Source organism: Camelus dromedarius, chromosome X (assembly GCF_036321535.1).
Source record: "Camelus dromedarius isolate mCamDro1 chromosome X, mCamDro1.pat, whole genome shotgun sequence".
Taxonomy (NCBI): Eukaryota; Metazoa; Chordata; class Mammalia; order Artiodactyla; family Camelidae; genus Camelus; species Camelus dromedarius.
This window is the reverse complement of record NC_087472.1, coordinates 104,735,893-104,759,273: the sequence shown is the minus strand read 5'-3', so window position 1 is coordinate 104,759,273 and position 23,381 is coordinate 104,735,893. Positions and strand designations below refer to the sequence as shown.

Below are 23,381 nucleotides of genomic sequence, written 5' to 3'. Positions count from 1 at the left end.
TCAAAGGGTCAGTTCCACCCACGCCCCTAGGAACAAATCAACGCATCAAGCAAAACAGGAAACAGCAGCAAAGTGAAAGAACTAGTACAACCCAGACGAAAGAGAACAGTGGGCTTGCTGTGAGAATTCGCCCCGAGGCTGTATTTACCTGGACTGCTCAAGGGGCCAGCCCTGTCCCCCAGGGTTGGCACAGGACGGTACTGGTGGTTCTTTGAGCCTGGGTACATCCAGTGGTACCTGCCAATTTCCATTTCAGCTCTGCTGTTCACTGCCAATTTCAGGTGGCAAAGAGTCAGTGTCTCTATCTCCAGCAAAGATTCCACATCAGCATTTTTATTTATTCCGTTACCATATACAGTTAAAGGAAATTCGGAGTTTACAAAATACACTATGGAATTGCAGCCTTTCAGTACCATCTGATCAACTCCGCATGACAAACTGAGACTGTTGGAGGCTCCTCCGGTTTTGAATTTCAGTTTACACACATCACCAACGTTTTTTCTTTCCTCATTGTCTCCATCTCCCGACCCCCACCCCTTAGAATGCTCATTTGGGGCAGACACTATTTGTAATGAAAATCTGGCTTCTCAGACTAGTATTTCCCTTGCTGTTGACTTCACTTTCAGACCCACAGAGCAACATAGTTATCGCAGCCACACGAGCGAAGGTAGCTCACTTCATGAGTGAGTACAGGCTCACTGTGTAACAGTGCCCGGTTCCAGCCTTGACAGCGTGGCCAATAACCCATGGTCTGCTGACTCACGGGTGGCACTCCTGTCTTCCCACTGACATCTGCGGTCTTCTCTGTCATTTCATCTTATTCAAGCTCGGTACTTCAGAGCCTAGAATGTTCTGGATTAAAGACTCTTCCAGTGATCTCCCAAGTGTCTTTACAGAGAAAACGCTGCTGGTCTTGGTGACAACTGGCCTTCTGGGGACTCGGGTCCCTCCCTATCTGCTAATATGATTCAATTTCCTACTTCCTAGGGGATTGGAGAGAAAGCCATCTCCCAGCTTGCCAGGTCGCTGTGGCCAGTTTATATCTGAGAATCCATAAAACCTAATAAAGGGCTATGTCTTCTGGGGTGCTTCAAATATTTAAGGATTAACAGAATGCTTCTGACATTGAGGAGGGGTGATTATTCCATCAGAAGATGAGGTTACAATGCTCCACTTGGCACCTCAGACCACTGAGGAGGAGGACACGGCAAACCACCACATTGTGAGGCTAAAGGGACATGCCCTGACCAGGCACACTGGAACCCTCGCCAGCCGTCACTGAACCCCCAGCCCGCTCTCCACAAGCCCTGAGCGGCCTCCGGGCACCTCCGCTTGGGAAGCGGAGGCGGACTCTTCTACGTGGTGTTTTAGGGAAAGCTTTTTGGCTTTGAGGCGAAGTATAGCTGTCTTTGAGAGACATTTAAAAGACATTTAAAGACTTTGGAAGACATTTAAGAGGAAAAGCAGGATGCCTGGACAAGAACAGAACTGCACAAAACACACAGTTGGTACCCAATCAATGTCTGCTGAAGGACTATCTGCTGGAACGCAAGGGAGCAGCCGGGGGCCCTGCCGCTCAAGGAAGGGACCTTCAGGTCCCCCAGCACAGTGACTCAGGGACTCTCTGCACAGGATTCATCCATTCTCCGTCCTCATCTCCTCACGTGGGCAGGGATGTCTCCAGACATGCGGGCAGTCAGGCACAGGCTGCTTGGCAATGACAATGAGAAACCACCGACCGCCCAACGCTAGTGCGTTTTCTGAGAAAACCATGGCAGCCATGCCTGAGACGCTTAATTCAGCATCAAACTCCTCCTCCTCCCGCAGATGTGGAGATGGGAACAGCAAGTGGATGGATGCTTTCCAGTACTTCCGGGAAGGCCCTTTGACAACAGTAAATCTCGAGATCCAAAGGGAAGGAAAATCATGACTATGAAATTTTCTATTTCTGAGCCAAACTGAAATAAAGACACTAAATATAAAATTATAAAATTTCCAAGAGCACAGTATACGGTCTGTTTAAAAGGACAGGGTCCCATCACTTAAAAGGGAGTCACCCGATTGCAGGGAGAAGCCTCAGCCTGAATGGTGCAGTAGAGCACCATCGATTCTGGGCAGCGGTCAAGGAGAAGGAAAATGTGCACACGCAGGAAGGCCCTGGCTGATGCCCTTCGGAGGGAGGCCTGCAAATGTTCCCCTCAGAGAGGAGAAGGGAGAGACGGGCAGGAGACCCATCAGTGTCCTTGAAGCACAGAAGACTGTGACATCTCGGACCCTAATTGTGGCCGGGGCTGAGCTGAGCGGTGGTGGCTGATGGCTGTCACCGAGGGTGGGTACGACACCTAGGCTAGGTGGATGTCACCGAAGGTGGGTATGACACAAACGATGGGGACTTGAGGAAAAGAAATCAAATAATGCCGTCTACACCCTTTGCCCCCATTTACTCAGAAAATGTCATTTAGTGACGAGGCTGAGTAACTGAACTGCAGACTGGGATGCTCTCTGCCATCTAGGAAATTATCACCGGAAGCAACTAAGGGTAACGAGTGAGCTTCCTAGAAAGACCATATTCACTGGGCAAGGTCTCTGAAAGCTGTGTCTGTCATCCTCCATGTTTAGCTATTATTTGCAATATTAAAAGAAACTATAACAACACTGCAGGATGTAGCTGAGGTCAGCCGACGATGGCCACTTGTTTTTGTAAGTAAAGTTTTATTGGAACACAGCCACGCCCATTTGCTTATATACTATCGATGGCTGTCCTCATGCAACAACGGTAGATGTGAGCACTTAGAACAGCCTGTGTGGCCCACGGAGCCTACATCCTTGCTCTGTAGCCCTTTACAGATGATGTGTGCTGACTCTTGAGATCAATACAGCTAGTAAGGCTTGAATATAGAGAACAGTTACTGCTATTGATCGAATCAGCCTACAGAACAGGGAAGTATTTTCTCTTATGACACGTTCTCTGAAGAAACTATCCAAATTCTCCCCTTGGGCCTCGTCGTCTGCTATTTCATCTGCCACCAATCAGCAAACTTCTTGCTAAAACCAAGATTATACTGCACAGAATGGTCCCTAAGATGAGGTAGCCCCCTTCTGCTCCTATGGCGTGGGCTGAGAGGACAGGGGAAGGATGACATTTGCAAGAGAAAGATTACTAAAGGAATAAACAAGCGAACAAATGGATAAGCCACCAAGTCCATTGATAAAGCTGGTATTACAGCAGCCCTCTCTTTTTTTGGGGGGGGGGGTGTTATTTATTTATTTAATGGAGGTGCTGGGGATTGAACCCAGGACCTCATGCATGCTAGGTATGCATCCTATCGCTGAGCTATACCTTCTCTGGTAGCCTCCCTCTCTTAAAAGCCACCTTCTTTCTGTCCCACAACCATCCCTCTTCCTGGTCAACCATCTCACATGGATGTGCATCTGGCCCCAAGGAGGAAAACACCTGAGACTGTCTCGGAAGAATCCAATTTATCACCAGTCCCAGTGAGGGGAAGTTTACATCATGGGGATCCTGGCCACTTCACATGTCCTCAGATACAGCAAGGCTGATAAGTCATGATATTAACATCGTTCCCTGTAAATTGACCTGTACCTCCAAACAGCCAGGAAATGCGATTTTTTTCTATGACAATCTGCATTCAAGGTTTCCACTCAGTTTCACGGAGGGCAAATCTACATTTCCAGAAACGAGTCAGAATTCTTTGTCTAAAGAAATAGCAAGGCCAAGTCTTTCAAAGTATGCTAATGGAAATGATAATATAAAAGGATAAGAAGGGCCAAATGGCTCGTTGAGATCTTCTTGTGTTTAAATTTTCTAAAAAAAAAAAATAAAAGCAAGCTGTATCATACCTACCACATATGTCCAGCACCATCTGGCCAGCCCCGCTATTCTCTACAGCCTAGTCCCCAGACACCTTCCCTTCAAATGTCCTCCTTGGCAGATTCTTACAGGAAAAAATTGCATCTAAAACCTTCTCTGTACCATATTTATATAATCAAGTTTGAGAACATCAATAAAAATCTCAACAGCAGATAATTCTTGCATCACTAGGAACATTATAACATGTTTACTGTGTGTCCCTCTGGGTTTTGAGCACACAGGTCATACACCCCAGGGGGATGCTTTTCTTCCTAAACAAAACAAAATACAAAAAAAAAAAAAAAAAGAGGGAAGTGGCCAAAAGTACCCATATTTTGCTAAAAAGCAAGCAAACAACAACAAAAAACCCCAACACTTAAGAAATTAGACCTCTTTGATTAAACAGATTTAAGTGGCTGTCCTCCTTTTTTAATCAGGTCAACAATTCTAACTCATTTCTTGCTTCGACTCTGCCCTATACTTTATCTTAAATTACACACTATTTCTGATTTTCCACATTTTTCTTTTCACGTGGTTAGAAATTTAATTTGATACCTTGAATTCTGAAATCTATTTGCACAATGATTTATAGGAGCCTAACTAGCTGGACCGTAATTAGTTCAGTGGATTCCAGTTTCCTCTAGGGAGTAAAAATCATTTTCGTAACAGACACTTAGGAGTCTTTTTTTTCCCTGATACAATCAAGCAACTGATTCAATTGTTTTCCTGTCCCTTGATTACACACTCCCAGCAATTCCAGATGCTCTGGTTTTCACAAATGAATTGACATCGAGTACTACTCCACAGCAATGAACAGAAATGTGACTCTCCATCGCTCTAATGTTGAGTACTGTGATCTAGTTTCTTGGCTTCTGTCTTATTTATTTCCTCCACTTATTCCATTACACTGCATCTGCTTACTCAATCCTCAACACTGATTTAATTTAATGCTTCTGATTTAAAAACCGTCATTTGTAATAATTTGGCATTCCTTACATCCGTCTGAGAAAACCTGCTTGCTTTCTATACAGATTCCCAATAACTGCTAAATACTTCCTGTGAATTTGGACCATCCAGGAGTGTTCCGGGACAAAAGCTATGAGACTATTTCAAAACCACATCTGCTTTCTTTCATTCTTCTTCTTTTTCAAAGGACTTGGATTCTTTTTGTTGAAAATAGGAACAAAGTCACCCTGATTTAGTTTAAAGAAACTGCTTTCTTTGTCCTGCCGAAATTCCTGGGAAGGGACACCGGCTAAAAAAGTGGAGGTCAGTTTATAAAGCTAAGTTTAATTTGTATTCTAAGTAAACACTATAATAATTATCTGAGGCTATTAATTCACAAGCAATTGGGTGCTAGTCGCTGGGCCATCATACTCCAGATTCAGAGACAAGTGCTGCTGCTAGCACCGACTACGGAAACAAGGGGGAAAGAGAGAACAGAGCGAGGAAAATATACGTGCCTAAGGAGCTCTGTGGGAACTGACAATGGACAGGATTCAATTTAGTAAATTAAATCCCTGGCTGAAAGGCTTAAAAAAAAAAAAAGGGGGGCGAGGAACTCCCAGATCTACCAGCTCAAGAATTACATAACACATTCTCCAATTGTGTCAAAATTTTAGGTGCTAATTTCAACAAAGAAAACACTGATTTTTAAAAATTTAAAATTTAACCTGAAGGAATACTAGTGTGACAAGCACGCACAATGATGCTGGAGGGTCAGTTTTAAACCTCTGTGTGCTGTGTGTGCCTTGAATGACAATGGGCGAGCAAACGGGGGAAACCACAAAGATGACACTCACGAGACCTCTGACTTTGCGTAGCTGGCATGTGAACATGCTCATCTACGTGAAGCTTAGGAGGTAAACTGCCCTCCAGATCAACATCTCTGGTGGGTCACACAGCGATCACAGTCCCTGCTGCTGTGATCCAAATCCACTCCCTGGCCCTGCTCTTCCTCAGTCGTGTACTTACATGTGATACCATCTTGTGGAAACTTGGTATTTCTGAATTACTTAACAAACAGCTAGTGTTTATCAATTTGGGGAATTTTTCAAGTTTCTCCAGGAATGATCATTTGCTTCTAATTTTGTCTCTAAAACCATCATTAATGAGTTTTCATATACAGACTGTCAGGGATGTAGTGGCAGACTGTAGACTTGGTATTAAATAATCTTTAATTGATCAAAAATAGTAGCCTTCCACACGAATCCACGATGGTGAGAACCACAATCACATAGTAAGGAACTTACATTGGTTTTATGCCCCTTTCCTGCTTTGGGAGAGAAAAGCGAAAGGTATCTTTTTTTTTTTTTTTGCGGAGACCAAAGTGATTTATCTGCCAATGGCAAACACCTTATTCATAAAAAGTGTACACTAAGCATCGATTTTAGGGGGAAACTACTACAACTATGGTCGGCTTCCTCACAACAATGCTCTTACATGTCTGTGTCCCCCAAGCTCTGTCTCTAATCATAACGGAAATGCATCTGTAAACTTTTACCTCAGTTCCTCAGGTTCATAAGTATTCCCAACAGCTTCTCTTACTGCTATTTGGTCATCGATGTAAATTAAAAATATACACATATAAGAAAAGGCAGGGCTTTTTTTTTTTTTTTTTTTTTTTTTTTTTGCTGGTTTCTGTTGTTGCTGTTGGGGAGGGATAGGTTTGATGCAGGGATTAAGCTAAGCTACCGGTTTTAAAAATCTAAGTGCTATGTATTGAATGCCACTGATTTATGCATCTAAAAATGTCTACAAATGGCAAATGTTATGCATATTGTATCATACTATACAATGCGATTATTTTAAAAAATGAAATTGTTCCGTTTAGGATAAAATATTCAAGTACTGGGGACAGAAGACATTCCCTGCAAAAACAAGCAGCCTCTTCCCGAGCTTGTCGCCACACTGAAATACGTGAAATTGCCGTTTCTGTGGGTGTAAAATGGTTGCCTGTCAGCAATTTCAGACCGTTCAACCTATACATTCGTAAGTAAGACACAGCTGTACCTCTGTCTGGGAGAATGACTATTGTTTAGTGACTGTCAGTGGGTCTCGGGGTCAAGAGAAACCACCTTAGAACGGGTCACTTTGGATCTAAGAGCCACTGCGGGTGGAGAATACGTTCTTGCACCTTTAGGAGTCTGTAACTTTGGGTGAGGGAGATAAATTACAGCGCGGTGAGATGCTGTTAACCTAACAGAGGCTGAGCTGATCCTACGGGGTATCGACCTTGAATCAGTCATTATCTAGGAAACGACCAATTAATTTTACTTTCTATTTTCTGCCATCTTCCTCCCGCAAAACACTTTTTTCCCCAAAAAAGCCATTCCGTATGTCAAAATTGGGATGTGTTCTCAGATTCCATTTAAGGAACGGGACCTGTGTGGATTTTCCTTCCCCACATCTCCAAGTCATAAATAGCAGAAGACCCTGGACCCCTTTCCATCAGCTCCAGTCTACAGAGCTGACTTCCCCTCTCTCAAGCTCCAACTGTAAACGGTTATTACGTGTCAGTCAGGGTCCGATACACGGAAATAGCACTCGTATTAAATAAGAAAATTAGAGAATGTCCAAAATCTCTATAGCATCAGCGGAACCAAAGCATATTTAATGCACGTGCCCCTCCCGTTTCCCCTGGGCATTAGCACAAAACAATGCAGTCCGTGTCCCGGGAACATAGCATGCGGAGCCTGGGACCTCAGTTATGACTCATTATAATAATTAGAAAAGACAGCTTCCCCAATCCTGCTCCCCAAGGTGACAGACTGCGGACATCCTTCTGTGCCAGACCATGTTCGGGAGAGAGATGGGGACCGGGAATGGGTTGAGGAAGGGCTGATCTATTCACATCTGCCTCCAGAAGCAAGCCTCCCTGAAAGCGAGGCCAGGCCATCGGGATGGTTTCAAGCTTATCTGACAAGAGGCACAAACCCCGCCACCCCCTTTTCCGCCCCCCAGTGGAAAGCTTTAAACAGGCTATTGTCAGAGCCCTGGGTACCTTTTCTCTCTTGGCTTTGTTCAGTATTTTCCTCGGCGGCAGTTTCCATGGCTGGCTTCATACCATGCACCAAAAATGCCTTTGCCCGCTCCCCCAGCACACACTTCTCCCCCTCCTCTGCCTTTTCTTTTGGACTCCCCTCCGGCTCTTATTTACGCCCGCGTGACTGAGAGCTGCTGTTCTTCACTACAGAAGATTACAGTCCCTTCCAAGATGCGAAAGTCTCGGCGGCGTCGATCTCCCTCTGCCTACTGGTCCAGAGAGACAGCTGCCAAGGAGCCGGCAGCCGTACGTCACCGAGGATCCCGGTTATAAAACAGGCTCCCCGCGCGCGCGCCGCTGCCCGCGTCCCGATGCGGCTCCCCGGGGCCCCGCGCCCCCACCGGGCTGCGCTCTCGCTCTCCTGCGCGCGCCCCGGCGCGCTCCTCTCTCCCCGCCAACTGCGCGCGGTGAATGCTAATTAATTCTCCCAGGAAAGAACAGATCTGTGACATCAGAGCAGGGGCCGCGCGGGAGAGAGGAGAGAGCCCCCTCCCACCACGTGACCCAGCCGGTCGGCCCCGGCGCCTGTTCCTCTCGGCAGAGCGCAGGTCTTCGCCTAAGCTGCTCGCTCTTTCCCACGGGGCCCCCTTACCGGGCATCAGTTTGTTTTCCTTCATTTCCCCCCCAGCCCTGGCAGGATCTAGCCAAAGGACTTCCCGTGGTCTCCATTTGCTTTTTCTTTTTTCGCTATGTCCAGAGAAAGACGAGTATATGATAACATTTATATGTGGAATCTTAAAAAAAAAGGCTACAACCGAACTTATTTACAAAACAGAAGTAGACTCACAGACATAGAAAACAAATTTAGGGTTACCAAGGGGGACTGAGGGGCGAGGGATAAATTAGGAGTTTGCAATGAACAGATACACACTACTATATATCACATAGAAAAACAACAAGGACCTACTGTACAGCACAGGGAACTATATTCAATATCTTGCAATAACCTATAATGGAAGAGAATCTGAGAAAGAATAGATATTTATATAACTGAATCACTATGCTGTACACGAGAAACTAACACAACAATGTAAATCAACTACACTTTAATAACAATGCATGTCTTTTGCACAACCTCTAGCGAGCCAGGTAGATTGATTTGAAAATATATATATTAAAAAGCGGAGAAAAAGTACTTAAGGGGGAAGAGAGACCAAATACAGATTTAACAATAGCAGTGTAGCAATTCAGTAACAGAACCCATTTCTTGATCTACAGCTAAGTTATATAATGGCAAGGGAAACTTTAGCTCAAGCCCAATTCATAAAAAAGGACCCATCCTTATTTAAAAATAAGCATAATATGCTACAAGTATATCTGGCTGGCGTTTTGGTGGCTCCTTGGAATAAAAAATCAAAATCGAGTGGCTTTTTCTTGTCGGATGTGGTTACTTTAATATGGAGCTTTATTACTTACAACTCCTCACTCAAAGTCAAAAGGCGGTTTTCGAGAGCATTCTGAATGTTCAGCAGAAAGGCTACTGTACCAATAATGATTTTGATTGTCAGTTTCACAAGTCTTCTTGCTTACCCAGATACTACTGGACCAATGTCAACCCATCTAAGCACAGAATCCTTTATCATGGTCGTAAGCCATGTGTTTCCAAGCATCACTAATTTCTGCACCATTTTTTTAAGCATTTGTTGGACCCACTGACCTGCATTGTCCCTATTTAAAAGATTTATCGAAACTCAGTGGATCTCTCAGGGTTCATCCACGTATGCTAAGCGAAAAACAGTCAGACTGAGAAAGACAAATAGCATACGATTTTACGTATATGTGGAATCTAAATAACAAATGAAACAAAATAAACAAAACCCAGACTGAATGATACAGAGAACAGATTGGTGGTTGCCAGAGGGAAGGGGAATTGAGGGGGCGAAATGGGTGAAGGGGATTAAGAAGTACAGCCTTCCAGTTACACGATACATTAGTCATGGGGACATCACGTACGGCATGGAAAATACAGGCGATAATATTGCATTCGCTTTGTAAGGTGACAGATGGTAACTAGCCTTATTGTGATGACCATTTTGCTGTGTATACAGATGTTGGATCACTATGTGGTATACTTGAAACTAATAGAGTATTATATGTCAATTATACCGCAATTAAAAAAATTATAGACACTCAAGTCAAATGCAGGGATGGCCGTTGATAAGCACAGGGTGAAGGGCTCCCTGACCGAGAACACAGTCTGCTAGTTGCTTGGGTTGAACACCCATCTTAGAAGCACATATAAAGACAAGTTGGAGGCCACCCCCTCCAGAAAAAAACAAACGTCTCCCAGGTCAGGGGGTTTTGGTGCTCAACATTTTTTAAAAAGTGTAAGATCCTGAATCAAAAGCCTCTGACAACCTGATCTTTTAATGCATTAGTTTTGGATAATTCAATACCCCTGGTCTTGTTAAACCAGAAAAGACTGTGAAAACCAGTTTAGCCTGTTTCAACATTTTCTTTTATTTTTACATCTCATTTTTCACTTTGCCCATCGGCCTAGGAGACCACGCCCACCATCAACCATCCCCTTCAATTATGGCCACAGTCGATCTGATCTTATTGTCTCATGGCAAGGAGACTGAGAAGAACGGCAGCCTAAAATTTCAGACTTGCAGGAAGAGATTCATTTGTGATGCAGCTGACCTGCACAGGAGAACCTGATGATGTGACCAAACAGGATGGTCTTAAACCATTTGTGCAAAGACGGCTTAGGTGCATTCAGATAGGAAGGTGGCAACTGTTTTGTGACAGGCGTGTCCTCCCTCAGCAGTGGTTCAAGAGAGAAATGATACCAAAACAAAAGTCAATTCAGCGCAAAAGGGGACATTTGTGATTAGCTTTGTTAATACTGATTTTCATTGAGAAAGTATAATCATTCAGTCAAAAGCAAAATTATCCAATTATAGAACTGGCAGAATAGAATAATTTAGGGGAGCTATTACTTAAGAATAGTATTTTTATTGAAGTATTGTTAATTTACAATGTTGTGTTAGTTTCTGGTGTACAGCATAGTGATTCAGTTATATATATATATATTCTTTTTCATATTCTTTTCATTACAGGTTATTACAAGGTAATAAATATAGCTCCTTCTTAGTACTTCAATTTAAAAAACCCTACCAAATTAAAAAAAAACAAGAATAGTATTTTTAAGTGTTAGTAGAAGTGAGAAGGCAGAAGATGAAAGACATTCTAAATTTAAGGCCAACTCTCGTTTTGTATCACAGTCACAAAATCAAAACCATTGGACAAAATCGTCACAAATTCTCCAACTGACAGTTTGATCTCCTTTTCACCTTGAAAAACTACAGACAATTCATCGCTTTTGCCTCATTTGCAACTTGATCGTTTTCTTTTCCTTGGACTGACCGTTAGTGTGACAATTCTACAAGTTACCATTGTATCACTTTAGAAGCAGCCTCAAAACCTCATTGGTGTGTATGAGAAATGACTTGAATCAGAAGAAAACATGATAGAGAAATGGTTCGCAGACAGACAGAAAACAGAACATAACATTTACAACATTTCTGAGATACGTGTCCATTTTGGGCCAGAAAATAACATGAGTATGTAGATTGAAGAGGATGGGAAATGTCTCCCAGAGCTGGAAATTATTCTTTGCGTCTCACAACACTGCCCCCCGCCCACTTCAGACACCGATCTCAAATCCAGGCTGTCCCCAGTGCTTCGGACCAGCTATACATGGAGCTTCCAATGACCCCCTCCTTGGGTATGATTAACTTGCTAGTGTCTCACAGAACTCATCGAAATATTTTACTGACTAGATTACTGGGTTTATTATAAAAAGAATATTAAAGGCCAGGAGAAACCTAAAATATGATTCTGCAAATCAAAGGCCCAATGAAGAGATGCAGAGGGCAAGGTCTGGGGAAAGGACACAGAGCTCCCAGCTCATTTCCACGTGTTCATCAGCCAGTAGCTCTCCAGACGCAGTCCTTGTGGGTTTTTTATGGAGGCTTCATTACGTAGGCATGACTGATTAAATGACTGGCCATTGGTAACTGAACTCAGTGTACGGCCCCTCTCCCCTCCCCGGACGTGAGGGGTGGAGGACAAAGGAGGAAAGGGAGTCGGGGTGGGAGTGCGAGAACCTCTGATCACGTGGCCGACTCCACTGACAACCAGCCCCCATCCTTAGGTTCCAAAAGTCCCTTCATTAACAAAAGACACTTTATCACTGCCCACCACAGGAAATTTCCCATGGTTTCAGGAGCTCTGTGCCAGAAATAGGACAAAGGCCAAATATATGTTTCTTATTACAAACTATAACATCACAGTCTCCAAGTACCATAAATTTGCCTTATTTTCCTCATATGATCCTGTGATCTCAATAGCTGATGGAAGTGTTAACCACAACAAGACCAAGGTGAGAGACTCCTGTGAGGGCCACTATGGACATCCTCCTGGTCAGGTAACTGGATGGTTGGTTCGTTCATTCATTCAACCAAGCTTCATCACGCACCTGCAGCATACCAGAGGCTGGTCACTATCCTGTTACATGACTCTGATTGTTCAGTCAGTTGGGAACTCACCAAGTTTTCCAATGATCCACCTACATATCCTTATCAGAGTCACACAGCTATCAGTAAAGTTAGCCAAACGTGTATTCCTTTCAACTTTCAGAATTATATTTTAGGTTTCTCCTGGCCTCAGAATGACTCCTCAGTGGGGAGTCATTAATCTCTAAGATGTTTCCATAGTCCCTCAAACCACAATTGATCCTTGAACAGCATGGGGGCTCGGGGCACTGAGGACCAGCAGTTGAAAATCTGAATATACCTTTACAGTTGACCCTCTGTAGACATGGTTCCAAATCTTCAAATCCGACCAACCTTGGATCATGTAATAGGTATTCAGAGGAAAGAAAAAAATCCATGCATAAGTGGACCCATGCAGTTCAAACCTGTGTTGTTCAAGTGTCAACTGTAATTCCTCTGAAACTGTCACACTCTATGGAAATTTTTTTCCCAAGTCCACCTCCCACTCAGTCCCCAAGGACAGAGTCTCCTCATGGCCATGCAGCTCCAGGCGACAGAGCATCATTCGTTCCCTTTCCATTCACCTCATTTGCCATTCTTGGCATTGACTCTGCTTTCTGGACCATCTCCATCCTCCTGGAGATGCGTGCTCCCTCCCTTCTCCTGAAGCCCCTTCACCTCACTCCTGAGTAAGGAGCTAAGACTACATTTGTGGAAGACATCATGGCGACCACCTCCGACAAAGACAGGCAACTCGTAGCCGGTGGCTGTCCCCAAGACTCAGCCCTCTTAGCACTGCGACTCACCAGCCCTGGTACAAGCCTTTCTCTTTGCCCATCAAAGAAAATGAACACCCAGAGCAGCAACCCCAGAACCAAACACAACCTCATTTCACATTCTAGTGTGAAAATCCCTCACCTGCTTGAATGGATGAATTGTGAATAAACTGCATTTTAACAGAAATTAAGTGACTCTTACTTTCACACTACTCCCTAAGACAAAACCAAAGATGTGTTCTAGTAGCAAATACCTGAGCCTTTGGAGAGACTAGAGATACAAATACAGCAGGAATTTTTAAATCTTATGTTCAAAGCAGAAAAAGACACTATGAAGTGGTAGTAATATTCAAAATTATCATTCTTCTGTGCTGCGGTCAAGATGTTGCCTAAGTTTAAAACACAGAAACTGCAGCATAGAGCCAGAGATTTAGAATGTGATTGTCCAGAATTGGGTCTTTGCCATCGTTAGACCTTCCCGGAAGCCTTAGCAATTTGGCAAAGCTCTGCTCCCATTACCAGAATGAAATTTCTAATTTTACATCCAACGTGGGTTTGAGTGCCTTTTGACTCCTTACTCTTCTTGCTCAATTATTCACTTTCCTGTTGCGTTTCCTCAGTACCTCCTCTATATGTGTTATACTTCCCTTTACAGGGAAGGCTAAAGAGCTTCTTCCTTCATAGCACAAAGCTAAGAGCTGAAATGACCAAATTGGATGATGTACTGTTCGAAAACTCTTACAAAATGTAATGCTGCCTAAGTATCCGTCATCATCGTGAGAGTTTCTCCTTAATGGCAGAGGAGGTTCCTAGGCAGGGCAGGGCCATCGATCACAGGGCACGCACGGGAGCCTCCGGGAGCCAGCCTCTTCCCGCTCGAATCGGCTGTATTTAGCGACAGACAGCATCCTCCTTAGGAGACGCCAAAACCGTGACTGTTCAGATGGCAGACGCCATCTGAGAGGTGGTGAGCCTCCTTCTTCTGGCCAAAATGCCACTAAGCCTCATTTTGAAAAGCAGAGCAAGAGCACACACTGGGCAGGCGCAGGCTAAGGCGCCACGTGACGGACACAGGCGCAGCACGAGCGGTTTCGGCGTGCGGGGCGCGGGGCGGGGCGCGGGGCGGGGCGCGGGGCGGGGCGCGGGGCGGGGGCGTTTCTCCCGGTGCTGCAGCCCACAGCTGTCCGCTCCCCCAAAGTCAAGGCCAGCGCTGCTGCTTCTGTCCCATCTCTGAAAGCGGGGCTGCTCAACGTCCGCACGGGTGACAGCCGGGGCTGCATCACGGCGGGATCACTCTGGGGCCGTCCTGTGCACTGCAGGGGGCGGGGCAGCCACCCGGGTCCCTACCCGCGAGACGCCAGTGACTGCACCCTAGTCGTGACCACAAACGTCCCGAGGCGTTGCCAGATGTCTCCTGCGGGGCAAAATCACCCTGCTTGAGGGCCACTGACATCTCTCTCTTCCCTAAATTTCCTCCTGTGGGTCCTGTGGGTCCATGGTCCTCAGGCCTGGCTGCGCACTGGAATCATCTGGGGAGCTCTGAAAATGCGGATGCCTGGGTGCCGCCCTCACACATCCTGGTCTGATAGTCAGCGGCGTGAAGTGGGCACAAGAGCTTTAAAATTTTCCCAGGTGATCCCAATATGCAGTGAACTGGTCACTCCAACTGGCAGTGGGGCACACCAAATCTGTGCTGCAGTGACAGCGACACGATCAGAACTGCTTTATGAAAATTGTATCGACTACTGTTTGCTGGATGGAGAGGAGACGGGAGAGGCCAGAGTCAGGGTGACTGCACTCCACCAGAGAAGATGTGGAGACACTACACCCAGTCGAGGCAACAAGGTGATGGGAAACTAGGCATCAAGGTGAGGGAGATGGGATTCAGGGCTGAGTCCAGGAGTTCAGCGTGGATTCCTAGAAGGACGGCACATGGGGAGATCAGTGACGGAGGAGTTTCCTAGGGTCGCCGTCACAAAGTGCTACAAACCGGGTGGCCTTCCACCAGAGATTATTCTCTCCCAGTCCTGGGGTCTAGAAGTCCGAAAGCAAGATGTCTGCAGGGCCAAGCCCTCTCCAAAGGCTCGAGGGGAGCACCCATCCTTGCCCCTTCTAGCTTCTGGGGGTTGCTGGTGGTCCTTGGCTTATAGGTACAGCTTTCCAACCTCTGCCATCACATGGCACTTTCCCTGTGTGTCTGTGTCCCTTATCGTGAGGACCCCAGGCACACTGAACTAGGGCACAGTCTAATCGAGTATGGCCCTGTCTTAAGTCGGTTACATCTACAAACACCCTACTTCAGTGGGGGTGCATTCACAGGTACCAGGGCTTAGGGCTTTGACATATTTTTCTGGGGGCTACAGTTCAACCCACAATGAGTGAGGTAAGTGAGTGAGAAAGTCTACCAAGTCTGGAAGCCCCGTGGGCAGTGTCCGTGCAGCTGCTCAGACTGGCTGAGTTTGGGCATGAAGACTTGGGCATTATCAGCAGAGAGGAAGCAATTACCATCATGGGAAGGGGTGAGATGCCCACAGAGGAGAAAGCCTTGTGGGACCACCCAATTCAGGGGTCTCTAGTGGAAGGACTACTCAGGGGATGCAGAGGATGCAGGAGACCTAGGGCAGGACCCTGTTATGGAGGAGGAGGGATTTCTGAGAAGGAAGAGGTGGTCCACAGTCCAGGCAGCCAGAAGGCCAGGACTCGGCAAAGGTCACTGAAAGGGAAAATTCCACTTTCCTTACCAGCATCAGTAGAAAGATAGAATGGAAAGCAGACTAGAGAGGAAGCAGGGGGAGCCTACTTTCTAAAGACACATGACAGTGGCGGGAGGGCACAAGAAAGACGCCGGCAGAGTAAGGGGAGAAACACAGTAAGGAAAAGAATCCTGAAACATTTTATGCTGAAAAGGCGGTGGTGGTTGAAAGAGAGGGATTTCAGAAGAGGCAAGTGAAGGTAGAGAAAAAAATGAATGGATATCCTAGGACAGGCGGAGGGCCAGCTCTTGGGGGGAAATGGAGGGAAAAGGGACCGGTTCCCCAAGATGCAAGGAGTTTCATCTTAGAAGAGGTGGCGGGGGCAGGGAGGGAAAAGGGGCGACCTGTCCGGCCCTGAGAAGGGTACACTTGTTACTTGATGTAGTCCACGGCACAGCCTGAGGAGGGAGGGATCGTTAGCCCCTTTGACAGGTGATGTCACAGAAGATACGACAGTGTTGATCGCAGTAAGGAAGGCAGCTTGCCCTGAGCGCGGACTGCCTGGGGTCAGGAGTGGGGCTGAGTCTTCAGGAGGTCAGAGCCCAGAGGCAGAGCCAGGGAGATAACTCCCTCCCTGCGTGTCTCATCACCCTGGGGAGAAGTGGACCCCAGTATGATGGAGCCCCACGGAAAGCCAAAACCCAAACAAGGATCAGGTGATGGGTTTTGAAACTGGCTTTGATTAAAAAGGGGAAAGTTTCTATTTCTTCCTGTGTACGCAAGGCATGCACCAGTCCCTACTCCATTAGCCAGAAACCCCAGGGCCCAGGGTATGCTCTTACTCAGAGGGAGCTGGTGGTTCAACCTCAAAGCTGGGTGGAACTGGGGTGCTCTCTGGGGGATTTTTCTCACATCATCTGCCAAAACCCCAGCCCACGCCGTCCCCACCCAACTCCTCTTCTTCTCCTGGAAGGCAGAGCCCAAAGCCCACCTCCTTGGTTAAATCCACGCAGTCTCCTCTTCCTCCTGTCCTCCCCTCGGGCGCTCAGTTATAAACGCTGCCTCTCTGAATCACAGCTACTTCCGCTGGAGAGACACTTTCCTGCCTCCCACACAGGTGGGAGACCAAGACTTGTACCAACTAGGACCAAACTGGCCCTCAATGTTATACCCCTAAGGAAGGCAAGGCTCTCCATCTTTGGCCTTTTTGGGGCAGGAAGCCAGACATTTTCAAATTTAAAGTTAAATCACAAGTCATATGCCCTCTGGAAATTCTCAATGGAAGTTGGAAAATGACGGGATGAGCCCATCAGGGTAGGAATAAAGATGGTGCGGGCCCTTTAAATTCTGAGAACTCAAAGGGCATTACAGGAGGCCTTCTTCATGCCTAGCAGCTTCTCCAGCTGGTTCCTCGTCCTCACCTCACTGTCCTCACTTCCTCACTGTGCAGGAGTCACTGTCACCTTTCCCTGAAGTGGGGTCAATGTGTGGATTAAAGGGTTTCTAGCTGTTGGGCTGCTGGGTAAAGGTTCTGTATCAGGCAGGCGCACAGACTCTCACCTCCCTCTTGGGGAATCGACCCGCCCCCCAGGCCCACCCCCGACAGTGCTGACTTTGTGTAGATCTGAGCAGCGGAAGGCATCAACAGCCCCAGGGGCCGGTGATACCCTCCCACTCTGTACACGAGCCTCTGCTATTATCCCCAGGTCATCACACAAAGACTGTAAGCACCATCTACCAGGGACACTTGGCCGGGTCCCTTCAAGAGCCGTTTCCACCTGCTGCAGGCCAAAGAGGGCTGGTTGTGGAGTGCAGGGAACAGGCTCAGCGCGCACCCAGCGGCCCAGCACACCCACACGAGACGTGAGGCTAGCGCAGGAGGGGCGGACAGAGGTCAGCACTCAGGGACTGAGGGTCCCTCTGTACCAGCATTGCTGCAGGAACTTTAACCCACGCTTTTTCAGTTTTGCCTTCACGACGGCATTGAGAGGCCCGCATAACCACCCACTTCGCATAGACGAAGGATCCAACACCAAAGGGAGCCAAAGGGACTTGCCAAGGTCACGCAGGCGGTCAGAGGCCGAGCTGAGTCCTGAGTCAGCCACTGGATGTCAAAGCTGGGAACTCGTGAGTCAGGAAGCCACGACGGAGGCCAGGAGGTCAGGTGCACCAACTCAGAGAATCCGGGTCACCACCAAAGCCTTGCTCAGAAAGGCAAGAAACAGGGGGCCGCGAACATCCGCGGAGTCAGGCTCCCTTGCCCGCTGGCTTCCAGGCCAGCTCCACCATTTACCACCTTATTATACCACACGACCTTTCTGAGCCTCAGCTTTGCCATCTCTTAAACGGGCTCTTAGAGATGGCCCTTCGTCAGGTTACTCAGGGCAGCGAAGGACTGCACGTAGAGTCTCAGCACAGTGCGTCCTCCGCGCTGCTTACGAAGGGCTGTCACTGCTGTCCTGTGTTCTCCATGCTCCCACCAGCATCACAGGTCTGAGGAACAGGCGGTGCGAGGAAGGAACAGCTGCTGATTCTCTGTCGTTCCAGATCCGTCCCTGTCCCTGACGGGTTCACTTCCGTGCCCTCGCCCGGCCTGACTGGATGTCTAAGGGCACGCCCTACCCGACACCTGCCCCCGACCTCCCTGCCGAGGTACAGCTTGGATGCAATGCCTGCGAGTAATCTGCAAGTAAATCAATGGAACTGAGATGAACAAGGGAACGCGATTAAAAAAGAGGTGCCTCCAAGGGCACTCTTCAGCAAATTGTCCAGATTGGTTTCTGGAACCTGGAGGGTGGTGCTGACACCTGGGTACTCAAGATCAAATTAGATTTGCCTCTGATATATACATTTTTTTTACTCACAGAGAGTCCCGCTCTCAGAAGGGCCTCAAGCTTGGTTTCACATTCTGCTGTCAATGTCTGGAAATTCTCTGTAATTTGATCTTTGAACTTGGGTTCTGCAAGTGAAATCCAATGGGACAACGGAACATGTGTATGAGCAGGGGACCTAGGCGTTCCTTGCCCCCTCCCTGCGTACAGCATTCACAGCACCCCATGCACAGGATGCCGGTGGTCCACGAGGCACGGGAAGTTCAGTGAGATTCACTGTCAGTACAGGGGAAGGAAGTTATGTCTACCGTTGAGTGCGCACTGGCTCTGTCTTGCCGGTCATGATGACGTGGGCAACTCACCTCTCAGCCTGTTTCCTCACCTTTCTCTCCACGTGACCTTCCTGAAACTACCTACTCAGATGAAGGACGATGGGCATCCCAAACAAGCAGTCTCACACCAAGTGATTCTGATAAACACATCAAAGTCTGAAAACCACTGATTTGTGGAAGAGTATGATTCTCCAACATGCAGCTTGACAGAATATTTGAGATTTACCAGTACGGAGCTTGACAAGAGAATATGTGAAATTTACTTTCTGATGTTAGAATGCCTGTTCTTGCTACTTCAGGGAAACACCTAGGATTGGCAGATCTGTAACTCAAATGCCCTCAGATTAAACTCTACAGAAAACCAGTGCCTTGTTGGATCAGCTGCCGGGTGGTCCAGGGTTGCTATAAAATATGAACTGCACAAAAATGTGAGCTATTTCATTTAGTCTACTGCTGGTGAGAATCTACACTACAAAAGACCAAGCCCCACATATTTTAAAATATATTCACATTTATGCAAATACCATATTTTATTAAATTGCCTCTTCTGTTTATTTTCTGGGATAGAAATTAGGAGAAGTAGGATGAAGTCACTTAAGTGACTCCACTACTTTACTCCACTAAAATAATCAGTGGGCTTTGAAAGTTGGAAACCATCAATGACATACTGTATTGTGAAAAGCAATCTATTTTTTTCTTTAAAGCTATGAGGACTAGGTCAGGTGAAAGTCATCTTCTATGCTGACCTCACAAGTCATTTGATAAAATCTTTTTTGTATTTTGGGGGATGAAATAGCGAAATGCCGGCAACGAGCCAGTATACTTGAAAACATGCCTGCATTCTGTACTTGCAATCAACAAAATTTAAGGTCACTTAATCATACACTCAAGCGGAATCAGACTGGGATACTGTGCTTTCAAAGTAGTTGCTAAATGATGGATGTCATTTCAGAGCGGAAGGTTTCTAGTGTTGTGCCGTTTGGGCTTTGTCCTTGGTCTGCACCATGCAGATAGATGGCAATGCCGCGTAGGGTCCTAAGAGGGCCAGGCACTTCATCTTACCAACGAGGCACTTAAGATGAAGCCACCAGAGTCAAGCAACCTAGAATTTCTTCACAGAAACTACCATGAGAAGAATTTGGTTCCATTCTTCCCTGATTTTCTGGCCTGGCTTAAAATCAGCGTTACACACACACCAAATTCTAAAGCAGGAGGAAATTTTCTCAAACCGTCTAGCTCTGCTCTCCTTTTTTGGTGCGTAATCAGGAAAGACAGGGCCAAAGATTTGGGTCTCGTGACTCACAACCAAACAAGCTCTTGTTTTCACGTGATGCAGAGTTATCAAAGTAAATATTCTGTTGGGATTAGGTCGAAATACCAGATCTGAAATGCACACATGTTTGTGTATCTTACAAAATATCTTACAAAAGTAAATCGTATTAGGCCACAACAGAGTGAAATGCACACAACAGCATAAATCTTTGGTAATCAATGCTTGTTAATGTCAATTTATCTTTTTAATGAAAAGCCACTGATAAACCATGCCAGTGGGTTAAGTACCTAATGCATGCCATGGGCTTTGCACAGGAGCTAGGAACACTCAATAAAAAGTAGCTGCTATGATTAATAGGCAAGACCGGAGTGGGGCTTGAAATGCTCCTTCACGAAGGCAATAAAGCTCCAGGATGGAGCTTGTCAACCAGTCCCAGCCAGAGCGTAATGGATGGATAATGGTCACCTGCTCCACCCACTCTCAGGGGGCAAACCTAGGATTATGGGCAATTCCCAGCCCCCAGGCTGAGATCCCACTCAGGAAAGCAGATCAAAGTGCAAGGGAGTGGTAGCAGTATAAAAGAATAGAGGCATACATTTATAAAAAGAAAAAAAGGCAATCAGTGCACATCTCCATGCTTTATCATTCCTAACAAATTGGAACTTCTCACTAATAACCGTAGCACACGAGTGTGATCTGTTCCCCAGCTGAGAAAGGATGCTTCAAGGGAATATGAAATGCCTCTAAAGCACTGAAAATGATAAAGCATTAAGAGATTCCAAGCTTTTGTTGTTGTTAAACCGCCAAAGGAGAGATGCTCACTACTGTTTGCAATCGGAGAAAAATAAGCACATTCTTATTTGGGTTAATTCTTCACATCCCAAACTCAGTATGAATTTTTTGCTTTTTTTTTTTAAGTGCCTGATTCTAGCGGTTGGCATATCAAGATAAATTGACCATGACACTGTGAAACTCTAATATATTTAGAACATTTAAACATTTTCAATTGGCCATCCTGATAATGAGCTTGCTTCAAATGTCAAAAACCGTGTTTGAGGGATCTGCTGTGTAACCTTTCCTGCTGCTCTGTCAGTTTCACGGGTAAACTGACAGGTAATTTGTCATGTTTACGCCAAACAGTTGATCAGTCAATATGCTAATTATCCAGTATATTTACTCCTTTAAAAAAAGGTAATTTGGTTATTTTTTTTTTTTTTACTAATTATTGCTAAACCCAGTGGAAGTACTCAAAGGAAATGAGATACGGATTTTGAACTCGTTAACCCCATGCTTATTTCAATACATTCTGAGGGACAAAGACAGACATTATTTCACAACTTAAACTGTTAGCATTAAACATGATTATTTTTATCATTGTGAATAAAAAAACAGTAAACCTTTGCCAGAAAGTGTAACTTTTGAACTTTTCAGCCAGAACATTTCCATTCCCTTTGTGTTCCTCTTCCTCACTCAACAAAAATCCAGATACATCATTATTTCTCAATTAAAAACATTTTAACGGTCACCGCTGGAAATTCAGAGGAGACGTCAAAGGCCCACTCTTTCTTTCCTTTTTAATTACTTGCAAATGACTACTAGCAACACCTAAAACCAGTTCTAAAACTTAAGTCAGTAACTCATTTGTTCACTTAACACACATTTATCACATGCCCAGGATTGTGCTGGGCACTGTGATGTGTTGCTTTTTTTTTTTTTTTTTTTGGAATCAGCCCTTAATATTTTTAATTGAGATGTGATTGACATAACATTATATTGGTTTCAGGTATACAACACAGTGATTCAATATTGGTACACACTGTGAAATGATCACAAGTCTAGTTGACATCCATCACCTTACACAGCAATTTATTTTTCCTTATGATGAGAACTTTCAAGAGCTACTCTCTTAGCAACTGTCAAATATAGAGCGTTACTAAGTATAGTCAGCATGCTGCACATCAGGCCCCCAGGACTTACGGGTCTTATAACTGGGCGTTTGTACCTTTTGACCCCCTTCACCCATTCCGCCTGCCCAGCATCCCTGACAACAACCAGTCTTCTCTCTGTATCTACACTGGCTTCTCATTTGAGGAGCAAGGGAGCTCCTCGGAGCAGAGGGACACCTTCACTTCCGATTCAGCAAATATTTATTCATCCCCTACCCACCGGTGTGCGGGCGCTGTCACGGCAGCTGGAACCACAGCGCATCCACCTGAACGCAGACTCCGTGTCCGATTTGTTCCTGGGTGCAGGCCGCGCATCTGGCCCTGGGCAACTGTTACCAGTGTCGCTGACTGGCCACCAAGAGGGCTCTGGTCCTTGGCTGCCCGGAACTCACACAACCCACAACCCTCAGGAAGACGTGGGGGAGCCACGGCTGATCTTGGCGGGCTGGGGACAAGGAAGGCTTCAGAGAAGAACACTACTTGATTGGGTTCCTGACGGGTCAGGAGCAGGAGTTTTCTCCCTGTGATACGTTTAGGAATTTCACAATTTCTTTGGGAGTCCTAGACTCCCCTGTAAAAATCAGGATTTTAAGTGTTTCTCCAGCTCGACCTGGGAGGCAAGTTACTCAACTCCATCTCAGATCCTCACCAGTAACCCTCTTAAAGGGACTGGGAGATTAAAGAGAACGTAGCAAAGTGGTGAGAACAGTTCCTGGCTCCCATATGTAGTGTTCACTGTATTTCAGTGTCGATAAAAGCTAATCATTTACACGTGCCTTTTCAAAGCTGTCATTATATGATACTTTTTTCCAAGTTGTAGCATCATGATCTGTAGGCTGCCGGAACCACCAAGAACTCGGCGAGGGTTCCGCACATCACTGAGTTTCAAGTCAGGGGCAAGAAGTCTGGTTTTCGGGGTCTGCTTAGCTCCAGTTTCATCCAACCTTTACGCGTTTATAGTGAAACGTGTAAGTACACGATCACTGCTAGATGTGAACACGCTCAGCCAGACATGCACTAGCTCCAGCTCCTGCGGACGCGAAGGGAGCAGCGGCTTACAGGCGCACCGAAGCTGACTCAGAAACGCATACAAACGCATACTGATCTTATGCCAC

The 23,381-nt window shown here is 46.1% G+C and overlaps 1 protein-coding gene across 5 annotated transcripts in view; it reads right to left on the bottom strand.

Annotated features, from left to right (window-relative positions):
• Positions 1-23,381, bottom strand: part of GPM6B (glycoprotein M6B) — a 144,837-nt gene that overhangs the window by 39,821 nt on the left and 81,635 nt on the right. The window contains exons 1-2 of one of the 5 annotated variants that reach the window (XM_031445929.2): positions 7,875-8,325; positions 149-268 (exon numbers count right to left, since the gene is read on the bottom strand). The exons of 1 other annotated variant lie outside the window; for it this stretch is intronic. In XM_031445929.2, the coding sequence (XP_031301789.1) occupies positions 149-268; positions 7,875-7,935 (181 nt within the window). In that variant the 5' untranslated portion in view covers positions 7,936-8,325. Of the gene's footprint in view, positions 1-148; positions 269-7,874; positions 8,326-23,381 lie in introns of those variants that run through there. 3 more of the 5 variants (XM_031445930.2, XM_031445931.2, XM_031445932.2) reach the window with 3 other exon arrangements.